Source organism: Stegostoma tigrinum, chromosome 10, assembly GCF_030684315.1.
Source record: "Stegostoma tigrinum isolate sSteTig4 chromosome 10, sSteTig4.hap1, whole genome shotgun sequence".
Lineage (NCBI taxonomy): Eukaryota > Metazoa > Chordata > Chondrichthyes > Orectolobiformes > Stegostomatidae > Stegostoma > Stegostoma tigrinum.
Genome location: NC_081363.1, coordinates 7827634 through 7849258, shown reverse-complemented (window position 1 = coordinate 7849258; position 21625 = coordinate 7827634). Strand labels below are relative to the sequence as shown.

The following is a 21625-nucleotide window of genomic DNA, read 5'->3' as shown; positions in this document are numbered from 1 at the left end:
AAGTCATAGACCAAATAATACATTCATAGTAAACAGACTACATGTGAAAAACAGAAGAAGTCAGAGGTAAAGACAGTTACTCAGACTGGAACATGTTGGGAAGCAGTGCTCTGGTGCTGGGACCACTTTGTTCACTAATTATGGTACTGGATTCAAGAAGACCTACTCTCAGGGAATAAGGCAGGGCAGGTAACTGAGGTGTCAGTGGGGATGCTCTTTGGGGTCAAAGAACAAAGAAAAAGAACAGAGAATGGCCTTACTGACACTCCTATGTCTTATGGTCTTATGGAAAATTACCAGCACAGGGACAGGCCCTTCAGCCCTCCAAGCCTGCGCCAATTCAGATCATCTGTCTAAACCTGTCATCTATTTTCTAAGGGTCTGTATCCCTTTGCTCCCTGCCCATCCATGTACCCGTCCAGATACATCTTAAAAGACGCTATCGTGTCTGTGTCTACTACCTCCACTGGCAACGCATTCCAGGCACCCACCACCCTCTGCGAAAAGAACTTTCCACGCATATCTCCCTTAAACTTTCCTCCACTCACTTTTAACTCATGACCTCTAGTAATTGAGACCCCCACTCTGGGAAAGAACTTCTTGCTTTCCATCTTGTCTATACCCGTCATGATTTTGTAGACCTCAAACAGGTCCCCCCCTCAATCTCTGTCTTTCTAATGAAAATAATCCGAATCTACTCAACCTTTCTTCACAGCTAGCACCCTCCATACCAGGCAACATCCTAGTGAACCTCCTCTGCACCCTCTCCAAAGCATCCACATCCTTTTGGTAATGTGGCAACCAGAACTGTACGCAGTACTCTAAATGTGGCCGAACCAAAGTCTTCTACAACTGTAACATGACCTACCAACTCTTGTACTCAATACCATGTCCAATGAAGGAAAGCATGTCGTATGCCTTCTTGACCACTCGGTTGACCTGTGTTGCCACCTTCGGGGAACAATGGACCTGAACACCCGGATCTCTCCGTACATTAATCTTCCTCAGGACTTTTCCATTTACTGTATAGTTTGCTCTTGAATTGGATCTTCCAAAATGCATCACCTCACATTTGCCCATTTGAACTCCATCTGCCATTTATCTGCCCAACTCTCCAACCTATCTATATTCTGCTGTAATCTCCGACAGTCCCCTTCACTAGTTGCTACTCCACCAATCTTCGTGCCATCTGCAAACTTGCTAATCAGACCACTTATACCTTCCTCCAATGGTTAATGACTACAATTCTACTAGTTTTAAAATAGCGATGAAAAAGGACAGACCAGATCTTAAAGTTAAAGTTCTAAATTGCAGGAAGGCCAATTTTGACTGAATTTGGTAGGGTATGGGATACAGGGTGATTTGGCTGTCTGGATTCAGAATTGGTTGGCTGACAGGAGGCAGAGAGTGGTTGTAGATGGTAAGTATTCTGCCTGGAGGTCAGTGCTGAGTGGTGTCCCGCAGGGTTCTGTTCTTGGGCTTCTGCTCTTTGTAGTTTTTATAAATGACTTGGATGAGGAGGTTGAGGGGTGGGTTAGTATGTTTGCTGATGACACAAAGGTTGGAGGTGCCGTTGATAGTATTGAGGGCTATTGCAGGCTTCAGTGAGGCATTGACAGAATGCAGAAATGGCAGATGAAGTTCAATCTGGATAAATGCGAAGTGATGCATTTTGGAAGGTCGAACTTAAATGCTGAATATCGGATTAAAGGCAGGATTCTCGGCAGTGTGGAGGAACAGCAGGATCTTGGTGTTCAAGTGCATAGCTCCCTCAAAGTTGCCACCCAGGTGGATAAGGTTGTTAAGAAAGCATATGGTGTTTGGGCTTTCATTAACAGGGGGATCGAGCTTAAGAGCCGCGAGGTTATGCTGCAGCTCCACAAAACCCTGGTGAGACCACACTTGGCATATTGGTGTCCAGTTCTGGTCACCCTAGTATAGGAAAGATGTGGAGGCTTTGGAGAGGGTGCAAAGGAGGTTTACCAGGATGCTGCCTGGACTGGAGGGCGTGTCTTACGAGGAGAGGTTGACTGAGCTCGGATTTTTTCTCTGGAGAGGAGGAAGAGAGGTGACCTGATCGAGGTGTACAAGGTAATGAGAGGCATGGATAGAGTCGATAGCCAGAGACTTTTCCCCAGGGCAGGACTGACTGCCACGAGGGGTCATAGTTTTAAGGTGTTTGGAGGAAGGTATAGAGGAGACATCAGAGGTAGGTTCTTCACCCAGAGAGTTGTGAGCGCATGGAATAGTTTGCCAGTGGTAGTCATGGAAGCGGAGTCATTAGTAACATTTAAGTGACTGCTGGACATGCACATGGACAGCAGTGAATTGAGGGGAATGTAGGTTAGGTTATTTTAGTTTTGGATTCGGATTATTCCACGGCACAACATCGTGGGCTGAAGGGCCTGTACTGTGCTGTACTTTTCTATGTTCTATGTTCTAAAAGTTGATTGGGGGTGCATGTTCGCAGGTAAAGGGACAGCTGGAAAGTGGGAAGTCTTCAAAAATGAGATAACAAGAGTTCAGAGGCAGTATGTTCCTGTTAGGGTGAAGGGCAAGGCTGGTAGGTGTTGGAAATGCTGGATGACTAGAGAAATTGAGGCTGTGGTCGAGACTAAGAAAAAGACATAAATCAGGTATTGACAGCAGAGATTGACTGAATCCCTAGAAAAGTATAAAGGCAGTAGGAGTATACTTAAGGGGGAAAATCAGGAAGGCAGAAAAGGGGATTTGAGATAGCTTTGACAAATAGAGTTAAGGAGAATCCAAAGGGATTCTATAAATACATTGAGGACAAAAGGGTAAGTAGGGACAGAATAGGGCCCCTCAATTTCAGCAAGTGGATCCGCAGGAGGTGGCAAAGATACCGAATGAGTATTTTGTATCACCATTTACTGTGGAGAAGGATATTGAAGATAGAGAACATAGGGAAATAAATAACGACATCTTGAAAAATGGCAATTTTACACAGGAGGTGGTGCTGAATGTCTTAAAATGCATAAACATGGATAAAACACTGGACCTAATAAGGTCTACCCTAGAACTCTTTAAGAAGCTAGGGAAATGATTGCTCGACCCCTTACTGATATATTTATATCATTGATAGCCAGAGGTGAGGTGTCATAAAACTAAAGGTTGGCTTATGCGGTGCACTAAGAAAGGTGGTAAGGAGAAGCCAGGGAACTATACACCAGGGAGCCTGACATCGATGGTGGGCAAGTTATTGCAGGGGATCCCCAGGGACAGGATTTACACGTATTTGGAAAGACAAGTACTGACTGGGGATAATCAACATGGCTTTGTGCATGGGGTATGCTGTCTCACTAACTTGATTGCGTTTTTTGAAGAAGTAACAAAGAGGTTTGATGGAGGCAGAGCAGTGGGCATGACCTATATAGGCATCAGTAAGACGTTCAACAAGGTTCCTCATGGAAGACCGGTTAGCAAGTTTATATCACATGCAATAGAGGGAGAACTAGCTATTTGGATACAGAACTAGCTTGAAGGTAGAAGACAGAGGATGGTGGTGAAGGTTGCTTTTCAGACAGGGGGCCTGTGAACAGTGGTGTGCCACAAGGACTGGAGCTGAGTCCACTGCTTTTTGTCATTTATATAAATTATTTGGATGTGAACATAGGAAATTTGGTTAGTAAGTTTGCAGATGACACCAAAAGTAGAGGTGTAGTGGATAGCAAAGAAGGTTACCTCAGAGTACAATGGGGTCTTGTTCAGGTAAGCCAATGGGCGAAGGAGTGGCAGGTGGAGTTTAATTTAGACAAATGTGAGGCGCTGCACTTGGAAAGGAAAATCAGAGCAGGACTGATACACTTAATGGTAAGGTACTGGGGAGTGTTGCTGAACAAAGAGACGTTGGAGTGCAGTTTCACGGTTCCTTGAAAGCAGAGTCTCAGGTAGGCAGGGTAGTGAAGGAGGTGTTTGGTATGCTTGACTTTATTGGTCAGTGCATTGAGGAGTTGAGAGGTCATGTTACAGCTGTACAGGAGGTTGGTGAGGCCACTATTGGAATACTGCATCCAAGTGTGGTCTCTTTGCTATAGGAAGGTTGTTGTGAAACCTGAAAGGATCCAGAAAAGACTTACAAGGATGTCACCAGGATTAGAGAGTTTGAGCGACAGGGCGAAGCTGGAGAGGCTGAAGAGAATGGGGCTATTTTCCCTGGAGCTTCCAAGACTGATGGGTGACCTTATAGAGGTTTATAAAATCATGAGCTGCACAGATATGGTAAATAGACAAGGTCTTTTCCCTGGGGTGGGAAACTAGGTGGCGCAGGTTTAAGGTGAAAGGGGAAAGATTTAAAAAAGGGACCTAAGGGACAAATTTTTCACACAGAGAGTCATCCTTTATTCATTAACGAGATGAGGGTATCACTGGCTAGGCAGCATTCATTGCCCAGAGGACTGTTTAGAGTCAACCACATGGCTGTGGGTCTGGAGTTACATGTAGGTCAGACCAGGTAAGGATGGCAGTTTCTTTCCCTGAAGGACATTACTGAACCAGATGAGGCTTTCCCCATAATTGACAATGGGTTCACAGTCGTCATTAAATTCTTAACTCCAGATTTTTTAAAATTCAAATTCCAGTGCGTGCCATTGCAGGATTTGAACCTTTGTCCCCAGAATGTTATCTGCGTTTCTAGATTAACAGTCCAGTGATACTACCACTACGCCATCACCTCCCCAGTTATGGTATGGAATGGGCTGCCAGAAGAAGTGGTGGAGTTTGGTACAATTACAACATTTAAAAGGCATCTGGATGGGTTTCTGAACAGGAAGAGCTTTGAGGGATAAGGGCCAAATGCTGGCAAATGGGACTAGATTTATTAAGGAAATCTGGTTGGCATGGACAAGTTGGACTGAAGAGTCTGTTTCTGTGCTGTATATCTCTATGACTCTATGACTGTAATTGTGGTACAATTTCAAAATTTCCAGGTGAAAGCAAATTGGAAAATGTACCTAATGCAGGTCTATACAGAATAATAGTATAATACAGAAAACAGCAATGAACTTGCAGAATGGGCACAAATTCAGCAAATGAACTCTAAGTTCCTTGATGTTTTCTGTATGAGGCAATGCTTCTTGAAAATGGGGCTAAGTCACGTCGAAGTGTAGGGAATTAACAAAAGGCCACAACAAAAAATACAAATTCTGAAAGGATAGTACTGAAAAAATAGAAACAGTATGTTAAACTTGGTTAGACAATAACTGCTAGTGCAAAGATATGCAGGCTAGATGGATTGGCCAAGTGATAAAAATATTGCCTTGTGGTATCCAGGGATGTGTAGGTTTGATGGGTTAGCCATAGTAAACACACATGCAGGCTTACAGGGTTGCGACAGGGGTGTGGTTTAATAGAGATGCTCTTCAGACAGTAGGTATTGACTCAATGGGCTCAAGGCCTCTTCCTACACGGCTGTGATTCAATCATTCTACGATTCTATTCATCTCATAGCACATAATATTACAGCAGATTGTCAAACGTTTGGTCAAAGTTAACTGTTTAATAGAACATCTTAAAAGAAGAGGTAAAAAGAAGCCGTATAGAATCCAAGACCTCAAGTATTAGGCAGCCCAAGGAACAGTCATTCATGGCTAAGCAATTAAAATTCAGGTTCTCAAGCAGCCAGTAGTAGATCTTCACACATATCACAGATTATTACAGAGCTGGGAGAGATTAATAAAGGGCGAAGACATGGAGAGATTTGAAAGCAGGTTTGCAAATTTCAAAAACTGAGGCATTGCTTGACTGACAGAATGCAGATCAGATAACATATTTGCAATAGATGAAGAAGACATGGTCCAAGTTGTGAACACAAGCCATGAGTTTTAGATGACTCACATCTGAGAACATTATCAGTTTTGATTCTCATATTGTAAGGGGAAAAGGAGCAAAAATTATTCACTAGAATGTTAGAACTGAGGTGTAACCTTTCATGAATGACAACCATCCAGTTGCTCTTTCCTTTAAGTGATGGCCAGGTACAGTTCTTTAAAATATAACAGTTTGATACAATAGACATAGGGAAGATCATTCCACTTGCAAAGCAGGCTATAAAATATACACTCAGCATGTGCTGGCAGCAACTGTCAGTTCTTCAGAAATGAAGAAGTATCACTGGGCCTGAAACGTTAACTTTGCTTTCTCAGCAGAGATGCTGCCAGACCTGCTGAGATTTTCCAGCAGTTTCCAAGTTTGCTTCTGATTTCTAGCATCCACATTTCTTTGTGTTTTTTTTGTTTCATAAAGCATAAGATAGTGGAGTGATGAGTGAAGCCAGAAAGAACTTCTAAATGGAAAGAGTGCTGAAGAAATGAAGCACTCAGTCACAAGTGGTAACTGAGGCAATTAGCTCAGTTGCACTTGGGGGAAAATTAAATAAAACAATCATAGATGTAAGAAAATGACAAGTAATGCAGATCAGTTTGAGGTGGGAAACACGAACATGGATTCATTAGACCAAAAAGCTTGCTTCTATGGTGTAAATACTAAGCACTCTTTTCATGTAGGTCAGTGACTTACTGTGCAAAGAAAGTAGTATGGAACTTGAGTATTTCTGAAAAAAGAGATCCCTCTAGTTTAAGCTTTACATCATGCATTCCCTGCACAATCAGACCAATCAACCCTCTCCTCCCTTGCAGTATAATGTTGGTTCTGCCTTGAATTGATAATCTTGCAAGTAGTCCTGATGACAGCATGATAAAAAGCTTTGACAAAGTGTCTATTTTCTGCAATAACTTAATGTTCTTTGGCTGACCCAAGGATGTAAACTTGCAAACATTTGTCCATTTTATTAAACGTAAAAAGAATTAAATTTAAAAAGACTTCAGGGTATTTTGATGTTTTCTCATAGTACTTAATATCAACTCATCAACATTAACAATTGGATCTAGTCTGGCAGGCCACTGAACAGTTGTACAACCAAGCTTCATAATTATTCCCTCCCTTGTTGAGATATCATTCCATGATAGCCTAGTACGATTAATGAGAATAGAAGTAACATTTTCAACAATTGTTCGTTAAAGTTACTTAAGATCTAATTTGCTTAATCGATAAACCAATATATTTAACAACCCATCAGCCTGAGTCTTAATTTTAAATTTTAGTTTAATAAATGACGTTTGTCAAAATCCTTAGTGTCACCCAATAAGGAATCGACAATATGCATTATAAGACCCAAAAGTAGCTTATAATATCAATAAAACCTTGCCAGATCTACTTTTACTTGACAATGTACTTTCAGCAAAATGAATCTTCCTGGAGAATACCACAATCTGGAAGCATCATTCAAGCTATAAAATACATGTGGTCGGTTTCCACCATTTTTCTCCAGCACCTGCTGTCTTTGGTTTCAGAAACACCTTCCCCTGAAAATTAACCTGCAGAAATGTGGTTTTACATCAAATGACCTACAATCCTGAAATTGTATTCAAACTAACTAACAACAATTTCAAGATTATTTTTCTCCAGCTGTAGTAGAATCCACCCTAACACCTGTCTCACCCACTCAGCTCTTTAAAACCAATAGCAACCAGCCTTGATTTATCGTTATAAATCTCATCAGCACAAATCCGCCTGTGAGACAAAGCTGGGTGACCCTTAGATGGCACTTCCAAATAAAGTCCAAACTATCTCCCGATTTTAAAACTTCTGTGTCTCATTAGTATATCCTCTACTTTATTGGCAGCCAGCAAAAGTGCACAATCATGAGGACTTCTGCTTCTAGTTTTGTTATGAGACTGTTCTGCAATCTTTATTTGTGTAATATATTCAAACTACAGACAAAACTTCCATTTTTAATACTTCCCAAGACCGCCACTGCAAGATCCCCTTCTTGAACTATCGGAAATTTTTTCTTTACGATGTAATTATTTCTGACACAAGTCATTTTCAAACTCAGTATCAGCATTTTCACTATTTTATTACTTTACATTATTTCACCCCAATTCTGCCAGTTCATGGACCTCACATCTTAGGCACCGTCCTGAACATCTAATTAACATTTCAACAATGTTTTTCTTTGCATATTTGTAGTCACTCTGGGTAATGAGTCTGTAGATGTGATTGTTCTGTCACGTGTGTCATAATTCCCATTCAGCATTACAATGTTCCTGCCTTCGACTGACTCAATATTCCTCAGGATCTTCATCACAATACATATGAACACTTAGGAAATTACTCTTATCAGCTGCTCAGAGTGCAAGGTTCTGCAATTCATTCTATTAATCATGAAGAACAAATCTTAATAATTTGAATGCCATTTAACGTCTTACTATTGAGTTATAACCTTATCAACACCTTTGCATTTCTTCTGCCCCCTTTTGCAATAGACTAAATCTCCTGAATAAATGTGTTTAATAATGAAACCTGTCTCCCTGCATGTGAAGTATTCAAATGTACAAGGAATCTGTAGTTTGTAATTTGCAGTACCTTCTACAGCAGAAGGACTACTGTACAGAAGTTAATTTGGGATTTCATCCACAAACTAATTAACAGGCACTATATCCTCCAGCATCAGAAGTGATTCCTTGCATGAACCACCTATGCCAACTTGAAATTTGATCAACTTAAGTTTTACGCAGTATTTAATTGACTACTGCATTAATTCCTGTCTCAAAGTCCATGGCTGAGAAGATTTTCAGCTTTGATACTCATTTTTACATTCCCTTCCGTTGTCACTCAAAAACTTTGCTGCAGACAGTTTGATCCATATCCACCAATACATGATGTTGTCAACCATAACTCTTTTGTCTTTAATACATATTAACATCAAGTGTTAATCTAGTCACCAGGTCCATGAAATGAATAATCAAAACATGGTAAAGACTTTGGTACAGTGATAAGCCAATGGAACATTTATAATCAAATTAGATGGTGTCCTTTGATAATTTTTACACATTTCACAATTCTCACAACTATCTTCGATTAAATCTCATATAGTGTACCAAAATTACTTCTGCTTCTTGTAGCTGGACTTTTCATCTTTCAGAATTCAGGTCAGCAAACTTCTTTATAACTTCAAGACAATTTGCCTTTTTCCTTATATTTATCACCTAGTGCTTTTAATGTCAGATGATTTTATTATTCTATATTATATTAGTTTGATTGGGGAATGGCAAAAAAACTGACTTCCCAAAAATATTTACCTCATCTTTCAAGTCACGTTTCAACCTGAACTATATCTGCAGTACTTTGCTTTTATTCAAGTTTTGTTTGCATATTTTTCACAGAAGGCGTTCTCAACGGCACAAGTATCTCACTAGACACTATATCATCACTTACAAAATCAATTTCTCCAGCTATTTTTTTCACGTCTATCTTGTTACAAAAATGCAGTGAAAAATGTTGGAGAGTGTTGCGGCACTTGGGCGTTGTCTTAAAACACAGAGAAGTAAACCAAAATATAGAATACAAAGGCATAAAGAAATAAAGAAAAAGTGGTCAACTTTACAGTCCTTGTTAAGGGCTCTGTCATGAGCCACAGACTTGCTGACTACGCATGAGTCCCCTTCACCACGTGACTGCTGCTGGTACAATAGTTACCACTCTTCAGCGCCAGCTTGCCTTCACTGACAACCTCACCAACTCTTTACTCATACCAGATATGTTGTCATTACTAAACCTAAACCATTTCTTTTATTTTCTTCAACTTCACCAATCCTTGAGAATCCATAAATCAACACCAGTCAAATTCCTAACCTTTATTGCCCAGGACAATCATACCATAGTAACTTACAGGCCAAGCAGCATCTCAGGAGCACAGTGCTCCTGAGATGCTGCTTGGCCTGCTGTGTTCATCCAGCCTCACATTTTATTATCTTGGAATCTCCAGCATCTGCAGTTCCCATTATCTCTGATAGTAACTTACACATGCTTTCAGTGATCTTTCACAATAACTACAGGAATTTGGTTTTTCGGTTTAAAAGAAATGGTTAGCTTTTAACATTCGCATTTAGACAATCGTCCTCTGCTATCAGGTTAAATTCAGCAAAGTCAGGTGACAACAAACCACATTGAAACATACATCTCTGAAATCCAACTACTACAGATTCTGTCTATTCTTATTTATAGCAGCATAAGTAAACACACAGCTGGCGGTCCCCAGCTGCATATAATTAAATGCAATTGAGGGAAACATATGTTATATACACAGCTGAAGCCATAAAGAGCAAAACTACAGTACTACATGGTTTACCCATGATTACCTGTCTTTTTAAAAAAATATTTTTAATCAACCTATTTGAACAAGTTAAGACACAGCTACTGGGGCAAGTAGAACTTGAGCCCAGGCTTTCTGTGCCACAGGTAGGAATTTAACAGTGCACCACAAGCCTCAAAACTTATTTATTGTCCTACAACTTAATATTATGCAGTCAACAGGTCCTTTGTTGTACAATAAATGTTCAAATTGATATAATAGTCACCAATAACAAATGTATCTATCATGTGTCATCACCATGGTAAATATGACAAATTGTTTTTTTGAAAACAGCCACGTAAAAAAGCCAAAGCGTACACTTTTATGAGGTTTTAAAAGCACTCTGCAGGGGTGAAGGGTATAAATTGTAGTGGTTATGTTACTGGACCGATAAGCCTAAAGCCTGGACTAATGTATGGCAGACTCAAGTTCAAATCTCAATCCAAATGTGACTATGAAAAAATTTCAGAGTATAAAAGCGAATATTGTTTATGTTGCCCCTGAAATCTCTGAAACAAGTCTGCTGGATAACTAATTGACATTTTAGGAAACAAAACTGCCATCCAATGCTGGTTGAGCTTTTAAGTTACTTCAGGTTCTTAACTGAGCTCCAAAATGGCCTAGTGAATCACATGTATTATTTAAGAAAGTAGTTCACCAGCACACACTTCAGAGGGCAATTAGGGATGAATGTTGGTACAGACACCACATCCTGTTAATGAATCGCAGTAAATTCATCAAGAGGTTCTCAATTCATCTTTGTTCCATTAGACTAACGTGACTGCCTATTGATCACCTGCATTGGTCCTGAAACAATTTTTATACTCCTTACCCTCATCAATCCTCACAATTTCATAAATAAGCACCCTCCAAATCCCCAAGCTCTAACACCCAAGGTAATCATACCACAGTAACTTATACTTGCTTTCAGCCATCCTCCTCAATGGCCACTAGAATTTACTTATCAGTGATTTCAGCTGAGCAGAAATGAGATATATTCGGATAGCACTTACTCACCAACAAAAGTCACAATCTCTGCTTTGAAATAAGTATCAGTGCATAGTAATTATTTCATAAAATAGCAACTCCTATTAAGGAATAATACAACATATGCTACCCATTGCAGTCTCACCTCCATACAATTTAAAATATGAGCCAATAGGGTCTGTTATTTAATAATTGAGTAAATGTTTAACATCACCCCAATTTGAAAACTGATGTAACAAGTAATTAATTGCTTACTCTTCAGTCAGCACAAGAATTCAGAAGATAACACTACCAAATGCAGTCAATGAGAGAGCACTGTTATTCGATTCAATTCTTCAAGGACAAACCTACATTTAATAAAGTGCAATGAAATGTGTTCAGCTACTCCTAGCTCCAGTCTTCTTTTCAGATCTCTAACAGGTTCTACCAACACCGACCATCTCTTATCACTAACAGTTCAAGCCAAATGCTTATTTATCCATTAACATTCATAAACAAGGCAATCCCTCTAACCTTAAATGGCACTGCCAAATCTCCTTCACTGCTCATTCCAAAATGCTTTAGCTTCACTTTCTGTGCAAAACACATTTAACGAGCCATCTCACTAAATTTAATACCATAGAATCCAGGTGCACAGTGACTCCCATTTCTGAGGAGTAAATTGCACCGGTGGACAAGATACATAAAAACAGACTATCCACCAATACAGAGATAATGGGAACTGCAGATGCTGGAGAATTCCAAGATAATAAAATGTGAGGCTGGATGAACACAGCAGGCCAAGCAGCATCTCAGGAGCACAAAAGCTGACGTTTCGGGCCTAGACCCTTCATCAGAGAGGCTTGCAATGGGAGAGAGATTCCCTGAGGTTGGTCTGGAGGGAGGAGGGTAACTTCTTCAGGTTAGGCATCCCTGGAAGAGGCTTCGCAGTGAGGTTAAAATAGTATCAGAGATAATGGGAACTGCAGATGCTGGAGAGTTCCAAGATAATAAAATGTGAGGCTGGATGAACACAGCAGGCCAAACAGCATCTCAGGAGCACAAAAGCTGACGTTTCGGGCCTAGACCCTTCATCAGATTCATCTATCCACCAATACATTTCTTTTTACTTCTAAATCCCTTAATCTCTCTCCCATCCTAATTTTTTCATTATCCTTCGTAGTATTGAAGTCATATTTTTACAAGCAGTGGCCGCCAGAACTATCTTCTTTTACTTCAAAGCTGTAAACGCCCCATTCAGTATTTTATTCACGGTGCATACACTGAAACAAAAGGTAAGAGGAGTAAACCATTTGGCCCTTCAAGTGTGCTCTGACATACGATATGATCATGGCTCAGCATCCAACTCAAAACTCAGTTCCCGCTTTCTCCCCATACAACATATTTGCATTAAGATCAAAAAATCACATTAGTGAGAGAAAATGTGATTAGGACACATGGGTCTCAACTACATTAAGCCTTTCTTCATCCTGAAATGTAAACGCATTTAAAACAAAGCATTAGAACCATTCAAACATAACTTCCTGATTTACCTTGCAGATACCTTCAGGGTGTATCGTAACAATTTAAATTTACACAATGCATGTAACATGCTTAATAAACCATCGATGGAAAAATCAGGAAAAATGTCAAAAAGCTTGTTCAGAGGTAAGTTTTTAGGGAGCATCTTAAAAAGAGGAGGAGATGGAGAGGCAGTATGGTTCAGTGAAGTTTTTCCTGTATTTAGAGCTGAAGCAACTGAAGGCACAACCCAATCTAGGTGGTGTGATTAAAATCAGGGATATTTAGCAAGTCAGAATTCGAGTGCCGTAATTGTGAAGGCTCGTGTGACTGGTGGGGGTTACATAGATAGGAGACAAGGAATGCCCTGCCTGCAACAGTAGTAGACTCGCCAACTTTAAGGGCATTTAAATGGTCATTGGACAAACATATGGATGATAATGGAATAGTGTAGGTTAGATGGGCTTCAGATTGGTTTCACAGGTCAGTGCAACATTGAGGGTCAAAGGGCCTGTACTGCGCTGTAATGTTCTAAGGCTATGGAGAGTATCTCAGTTCCAAAGATTGGTCACTGGACTCAAAACATTAACTCTGCTTTCTCTTCACAGATGTTGTTAGATCTGCTGAGTTTCTCCAGCAATTTTTGTTTTTGGTTCAGATCTTCAGTATCCACAGTTATTTGTTTTATTTCAAGGCTATGGCGAGATCGGAAGACAAGGATGAGGACTTTAAATTAAGATTTTGTCACATGAAGAGCCAGTGAATGATGATGGTGGAAAATTAGACTGGGCAAGAAATAGTGAGGAACCAAGAAATGGCACAGGAGTTGAACAAATACTTTGCACCAATCTTGGCAATAGCAGACATAAAGCATTCAGGTGGTGAGTGAATGAGATTTGAAGCAAGTTAAGATACTCTTAGCTGGGTTGTGAATGAGCAGGCACTTAGGTTGAGTGGAAAATAAAAGACCAACTAGGAGAGCATTAGAAGCCTCAAGTCTAATGGGAACAAAGACATATAATGAGGAATTCAGTATCTCATAAGGTGAGGGAAGATCACCTTATGTTCAGCAATGCTACTGACGGTGTAAATAGATGATCAGAAATCCACTGAACTTCAAAGAAAATCCCAAGTTTGTGAACAGCTTTGCTCAACTAAGACAGAAACTAAATTTAGAAATGGTAAACTGGGGGTGGTATTTATGATACGAATCAAAGACAACGGATTCGGCCTTCCCAATATTTAGCTGAAGGTTTTTTTTGCTCATCCAATAGTGTACATTGGATAAACAGTGAGACAAATCGAAGTTGACCGTAGAGCCAAGGAAGTGATATCAGCTAGAAATAATACACAACCATACAGGTGAAACATGAAATGTTTTTACATAATATTGTCAAAGGAAGAACGTAGTGGCAAAAAACAGGGTAAAGACTGGAATCTTGTGTAAATTTATAGGTGACTGAAATAGGTGGAAAGGGATGCCATTACAAGTAATTCTCTGGCTATGATTAGGCACATAAGCAGGGAACCAAGTTAAGACAGTTCTACTACTTGGCCAATACGTAGAAATCTCTGATGAAGGGTCTAGACCCGAAACGTCAGCTTTTGTGCTCCTGAGATGCTGCTTGGCCTGCTGTGCTCATCCAGCTCCACACTTTGTTAATGTAGAAACCTTGACGGCTTTTGCATTTTGGTCTTCAACAACATAAGCATTCTATTGTCTTTTCTTTAAAAAAAGGCTGTTGTGGTGTCTAGTTCCATAAATTACTTAATGGTCCTTCATATATCATATGGACATATTATATGTTTCCCAGGACATGCTGTGGATACAACAAGGGATCAGACTATTTTAAATCTAGACACATGTAATGAGGCATGTTTAATAAATGATTGCAAAGCACAAGATCCCCCAAGAATGTCACCATAACATGGTAGAATTTAGCATCAGTTTGAGAATTATATCTTGGGTCAGAAACACCTGAACTAATTTTAAATACAGGTAATTACAAAGGAATGAGGGCAGAGCTGGCTGGAAATGGACTTTATCAGCAAAACAGTTAAGGAACAATGGGGACATTTAAAAAAATAGTTCACACCTCACGGCAAAGACGAATTCCAGTGAGAATGAGGAATAGTCCTTGAGAAGGGGATAAGCCAACCATAGTTATCTAGCGAAGTTAAGGATAGCATCAAATTGAATCAAAAATATGCAATGTTGCCAAGATTAATGGTAAGCTAGAGGATTAGACACATCTTAAAACCAAAGAAGATAACCAATAAAACAATAAAGAAGGAGAAAATAGATCAAGCTGGACAGCAAGAGCTTCTTTAAATAAAAAATGGATAGAGAAGCCAAAGCAAAAACAGGTCCTTTGAAAATTAAGCTGGATAAGAAATCGTGAAGACCCAGGAATTAAACAAATACTTTGCACCAATCTTGACAATACAAGACATAAATAGCATTCCAAAATTACTAAATAGTCAAGGGATAGGAAAGGAGGATAGGAAGTAAAAATAACTACGACTATACAGAATGACTATACTGAAAAAGTGTTAAGAAAACTAGCTAAAGACTGATAACCCTCCTAAAATTGATGGACTGCATCCTAGAATATTAAAGAAAGTGGCTACAGAAATGTTGGATATACCGGGTGTAATCTTCTCGGAACTCTTAAATTTTGGAAAAGTCCCAGAGGATTGGAAAACTGCCAATGTAACTGCTTTATTTAAAAAGTGAAGGAGATGGAAACAGATAACTATAAGCCAGATAGTGTAACAGCTGATTGGGAAAATGTTTGAATTTATTATACTGAATGTAATAGTACACTATTTAGAAATACATAATATGCTTAAACAGAGTCAGCATGGTTTTGTGAGACGGATTATGCCAGACAAACCAACTAGAATTCTTAGATAAAAAGGTTAGATAAAGAGGAAGCAGTGGATGTAACACACAGGCAGTTCTGCTATAATGCATGTTTCTTTAACATGAAATGGCGATAATGCGATTGATGAATAGTGTGCTTTGTTTGGATAATGCAAACTTCCTGCTGAACAGGTATAGTGATTTCCCTATAATGCAATTTTCTATGACAGTTTTCCATTGCACGATTTTCTATAGCTTGAGGTCACACAAGAACACCTAAAGAGAGAGCTCAGAAGAGCCAGGAGGAGACATGAGAAGTTGTTGGTGGATAGGATCAGGGTAAACCCTAAGGCTTTCTATAGGTATTTAAGGAATAAAAGAATGATGAAAGTAAGATTAGGGCCAATCAAGGATAGGAGTGGTAAGTTGTGTGTGGAGTTAGAGGAGATAGAGGAAGCACTAAATGAATATTTTTCAACAGTATTCGCTCTAGAAAACGACAATGTTGTCGAGGAGAATATTGAGATACAGGCTACTAGACTAGGTGGGATTGAGGTTCAGAAGGAAGAGGTATTAGAAATCCTACAGAGCGTGAAGATAGATAAATACACTGGGCTGGATGGGATTTATGCTAGGATCCTCTGGGAACCTTATTGAGTTCTTTAAGTAGGTGGCCAAACAGGTAGATGAGAGTAAACCGGTTGATGTGGTGTATATGGATTTCAGCAAGGCGTTCGATAAGGTTCCCCACAATAGGCTATTGTACAAAATGCGGAGGAATGGAATTGTGGGAGATATAGCAGTTTGGATCGGAAATTGGCTTGCTGAAAGAAGACAGAGGGTGGTAGTTGATGGGAAATGTTCATCCTGGAGACCAGTTACCAGTGGTGTACCGCAAGGGTTGGTGTTGGGTCCACTGCCGTTTGTCATTTTTATAAATGACCTAGATGAGGACGTAGAAGGATGGGTTAGTAAATATGCAGACGACACTAAGGTCGGTGGAGTTGTGGATAGTGACGAAGGATGCTTTAGGTTGCAGAGAGACATAGATAAGCTGCAGAGCTGGGCTGAGAGGTGGCAAATGGAGTTTAATGCAGACAAGTGTGCTGTACTGTTTTACGTTCTATGTTCTAATATTCAATGTCAAGATAGACTGTAACTCAGTAAGGGAAGCAAGGAAGTAAGAGAAAGGCAGGAAAGTGGATCTGAGGATTATGCATCAGCCATTATCTCCCTGAACGATGAAGTCAACTCAGTGGGGTGAATAGCCTACTTCTCCTTTTTCTTACATCTTATTACTTCAAGCAAGTGATATCTTAATGGTTTAGTCCAGGAATCCCAGCTGCTGTGGCAACAAACGCTTTTACACGCATGTTGTAGTCTGTGGACAGTGGGGGTAGAAATTACAACCTTCTTTTCATCATATAGTTAATAAGGAATCTCTTTTGGTTGCCATTGTGTAGTAAGAATTTTCAGGTTGATAATCACCCTATAGGCGACTTTTTTGGCCATCAACTCCTGTAGTAGAACTTGAAACCAGAGATTTTCACTCAGAGACACGGATTCCTGGCCCACAGGCCACAATATGTAAGGATAGGCATTAACACCTCCTCCACAATAATCCTCAACACCAGGGCCCCACATACTCAGCCCTTTACTGTACCTCTTATACATTCAGGTTGTGTGGTCAAATTCAGCTGTAACTCCATTTACAAGTTTACTGATGACACAGTTGTAGTAGGTCAGATTCAAACAACAAGACAGAACACAGGAAAGAGATGGACACACAGTTTAGTGGCATTTTGTAAAGGAAACAATTTCTTCCTCAATATCAGCAAAACAAAGGAGCTAGTCACTGACTTCAGTACACATGCCTGTCTGTATCATTGGTACTGAGGTAGAGATGGATTACAGCTTCAGCTTCTTAGCAGTAAATATTACCAACAATCTGTCCTGGACCATTCACGTCCATGCTGCAGCCAAGAGAGCATTCTAACACCTCTACTTCCGCAGAGGGCTAAGGAAATTTGACTTGTCCACAATGACTCTTACCTATTTTTATTGACATACCATCGAAAGCATCCTACCCGGATGTATCACAGCTTGGTTTGGCAACTGCTCTGCCCAAAACAGCTAGAAATTACAGAACTGTGCACACAGCCCAGTCCATCACAAAAACCAGCCTTTCTTCCATTGACTCTGGCTACACTTCAGGCTGCCACAGGAAAGTAGCCAACATAATCAAAGACCCTTCCCACCCCGGTTATACTATCGTCCACCCTCTTCCATCAGGCAGAGGATACAAAAGTTTGAAAATACATACTGACAGATTTAAGAACAGCTTCTTCCCCACTGTGATATCAGACTCATGAATGGGCCTCTCACATTAGAATGATCTTTTTCTGCACGTTCTCTGTCACTATGTCCTACATTATGTTGCTTTATGTACTTGGGTAAGATATGATCTGGCTGGAGTGTGTGCAAAAAACACTTTTCACAGTACAAATCAAATCAAAATACTACCCACTGCACCACAAAATCTCGCAATATTACATAATACTGAAGGGCAACATTTTAGCATCATAAAAGGTTAGTGCAACACTTGTTCAATAACTATGATTATTCTTAAATATTTGATAAAGTGTATACAGTTGCTCAACAACTAACATGGATATTGGTTTGAGCAAGCAGTGGGCAAACGCCTCATTGAGTCCACTCATGTTTTATGAGCAAAAACAGAAGTTGCTGGAAAAGCTCAGCAAGTCTGGCAGCATCTGCGGAGAAAAAAAATCAGAGTTAACGTTTCGGTCTGGTGACCCTTCCTCAGAACTGATGCTGCCAGACCTGCTCAGGTTTTCCAGCAACTCCTGCTTTGTTCCTGATTTACAGCATCCACAGTTCTTTCAGTTTTTATTTAGTGTTTTATGAGATTGTCAGAAAGATGGAAAGAGGCAAAAATACTGACAACCTGTGTCAGGTAGCATCATTTAAATTTAATGTAAAGCATCATTCATGCTTAATCTGGATAGAAGTAAAGCTGCAGTTGAAAGCTCTTGTTCCCCACTTGTTCTGTTCTTGCTGTTTTTACATGAAATTATGGGCCACCATGCCTCAGTCTCAACTCATTACAATTCCCAAAACAAGTGATACATTTTTTCCACAATAGCTATTCCATGGTTTCAAAATGTGATTAGTGTCAATGCAGTTTATTCACTTTCAATTAAAGGTCATAGATCCAAGCTAAAAATCAATGCAAAATCTAAAATGACATTTCTATTCTGTCAGACATACAATCTTTTGGATGAAACATTAAAGTGAGACCCTACCTATCCTTATATTAAAAAGAATCTGACAATTCCATTTTGACTGGAAGATTCTCACAGTGCCCTGCATATATATCAAATATTCCAAAGTACAAGAGTTGGCCATTTTTGGTTACTGAGAGACCTTGTTGTCAACATCGATTGTTGTGTTTCTTAAGCTATTTCCAAAGTATTTCATTGGATTTAAGGTGTTTGGGATGTCTCAAAGATCTTGCAAGTCCAAGTTTTCTTTCATATATACTGTTCACAATAAAAAGGAAGCTTTTGTAACAAAGTTCTGTTGAACATAATGAAGTGTGACACTCAAGAGAAATTTTAAGGGTAGTTCATTCACAACATACACATTTTCTAAGATTCTTTTCCTTCCTACTGAAATACACAGAGGTATATTTTTTGCCCAACAAAAATAACAATAATGCACAAGTGTTAGATAACTGGGCCCGGTCTTTTCAATGCCATGGCATCACGGGAGGTTGTTAACTGCTCCTATTTCTTAATTCCCTTCACCGTGTGTTCAGTCTAACTCTCATATCGTCCAACTTATTTTACAGCTTTGCAAAAATGGAATTGGTTTCGTTTTTGGAGGGGAAAACCTGTTTCAACTGCAACAAATGGAGAAAAATGTAAGGGTTTACTGATGGCTCTTGAAAAAATAGTCTGACAGCTGCACATTGAGCTCATCCGTTTCCTCAAAAATACCTGCTTATCTAGTTTTTTTTAGGAAAGGTGATATCGTTTCATAATAAAGTTAATAAAAGACATCTAACATAATTCTTGGACATGCAACGTAGATAGACATCCCATGAACACATTCTACCACTAAAAATAAACGTATTTGTTAGTTGCCAGAAATCATGCATTAGCAGACAGTAAATCGAGCACGGTTGATAACTCCACACAACAGCAGCAATAAGAATCCCAACCGGGGAAGGCAGGGAGTGCTTTATAAATTTACAAATACCTTCGAGATCCATAATTATTAATCCCAGTAGTAAGAACAACTGCGTATTTTCCTTCTCCACCCCCGGAAAGATTACCCAAATGGAAAAGCATTAGCAGAATACTCCTGCGCAGGACAGTTCCCACGACTTTGAATGCCAACTGAGCATCTGAGATCGAGAACACAAATTGCAACTGAAGGTTCAGAACAAGCCCACAGTTGCAAACATTTTCAAAGGGCAAAAATAACATGTACATTTGTCCAAGGTACAGCAATGGCATTCAATACAGGTCACAGTTTCAGCCTTAAAACGGCGACCTAAATTAAAGCATTCACGCACCAATTGTAAAGAGGAAAAATCTTTCAATTCATTTTCACGCAAGCGTCCCAGCCCGCATTCATTTCAAACGATGCACATTATTTTTGCATTTGCAAAAACTTCTCAGTCCAACGCAGAAGGAATCTGTGGGATACATGACTGCTTTGAATGCCCTGGGTTACCACAGTTGCATTTGCCACCATGGAAATTATTTTCTAAACCACCAATCCTGTACGATGCAACTTGGGGGTGCGATGCTCTGGGTTACAATCCCGTTATGGGGGTGGGGGGAGCAGGCCCGGGAACGCGCATCCACATCTGGCTGGCGCTGAAGGGATCGCTCCGAACGTGAATGGGGCCGGCGGGGGCTGGTGTGTGAGAGTAGTACAGACGATTCGAGGGATCAAAGGGGAGGGGGGGCGCTCCCGGTTTGGATCGCGCTCCCCCAACTGGCCCTCCATTCCCTCCCCCGCCGCGGGATTGGGCTTCCACCATCCCCCACCCCTCACCAACCGACCCCTCCCACCTTCTTCACAACCGCGGGATCGCGCTTCCACCCACAGCACCCCCCCACCCCCCGCCGTTCACCCCGGCTCGCACCCGGGTTCGGGCTCGCGCTCTTACCGTTCTTCAGCTCGTGCTCAACTGTAAACATGTCACCTTCACTGGACCCCTCTTCCATATTTCAAACAAGAATCTCCCACAAACTCCTAGCACCTTTTACAAATAATTTCTTTTATATAAAAAAAACGAGTGGTTAAACACGAAGCTACCCCCACGGGATCCTCTTTAAATGTTAACGTACGGAGGGAGATCTTTCTGTTTTTTTTTAAATAATCTCCACACAAGACAGCAATCTCCCCTCCCACTGACTGTTACTACTACTCTCCCACTCCGCCCACTCCCAACACTACTCCTCAACCAAACTTGACAGGTGGAGAGATACCCCGCCCACCCGTGCGCTCCATTGGCTGGCTGTCAAAAGCTGAGGGGGCGTGTCATTCCAGTCCCGAGCGACCATTGGGTTATAGGCGATAGCAATCACTACGGAGGCGGGCGGGAAGGTGGTGTTAGTTCCGGTCATCAGGTTCGGTTGGCCGGTTACTACGGAGCTGTTCTCTTTTGCGCTAGACGGTCGTGTGGAGGTTGTTTCAGTGTTGTCCGTTGCTCCTTGAGGGAGGGACAGAAAGGAGTTGGAGGTTCGACTATCCCTTTTTTTATATAAAAAGGCACAATTTTAAAGGGGGGGGTGAAGAATGAAGGGTACGTCAGTAATTCCTGAATCTTTCCCACTCCTCCCAGCGCCTCCACAGCCACGACTGAGTGCAAAATGAACCTCTAGTGTTGGGATAAATGCCAAAAGATTGGCGGTCGAATCCAAGTTAGAAAGCTGGAATGCAGTCTTGTCAGAGTTGCTATCTTCCAGGCGAGGTTGTTGAGGATCCCTAAGCGGGGTGGGGGAGTTAAAAACTACTGT

The 21625-nt window shown here is 40.6% G+C and overlaps 2 protein-coding genes across 8 annotated transcripts in view; one reads left to right on the top strand and one right to left on the bottom strand.

The window, feature by feature from the left end:
• Window positions 1-21035, bottom strand: part of rps6ka5 (ribosomal protein S6 kinase, polypeptide 5) — a 226013-nt gene extending 204978 nt beyond the window's left edge. The window contains exon 1 of one of the 2 annotated variants that reach the window (XM_048537950.2): window positions 20773-21035. In XM_048537950.2, coding sequence (XP_048393907.1) covers window positions 20773-20830 — 58 coding nt within the window. In that variant the 5' untranslated portion in view covers window positions 20831-21035. Of the gene's footprint in view, window positions 1-20169; window positions 20222-20772 lie in introns of those variants that run through there. The other variant, XM_048537951.2, reaches the window with a different exon arrangement.
• A 198-nt stretch (window positions 21036-21233) lies between these two features.
• dglucy (D-glutamate cyclase) overlaps window positions 21234-21625 on the top strand; it is a 106995-nt gene continuing 106603 nt past the window's right edge. For all 6 annotated transcript variants that reach the window (XM_048537775.2, XM_048537770.2, XM_048537772.2 and 3 more), the window contains exon 1: window positions 21234-21347. The gene's annotated coding sequence lies outside the window, so the exon portion shown is untranslated. The remainder of the gene's footprint in view (window positions 21348-21625) is intronic.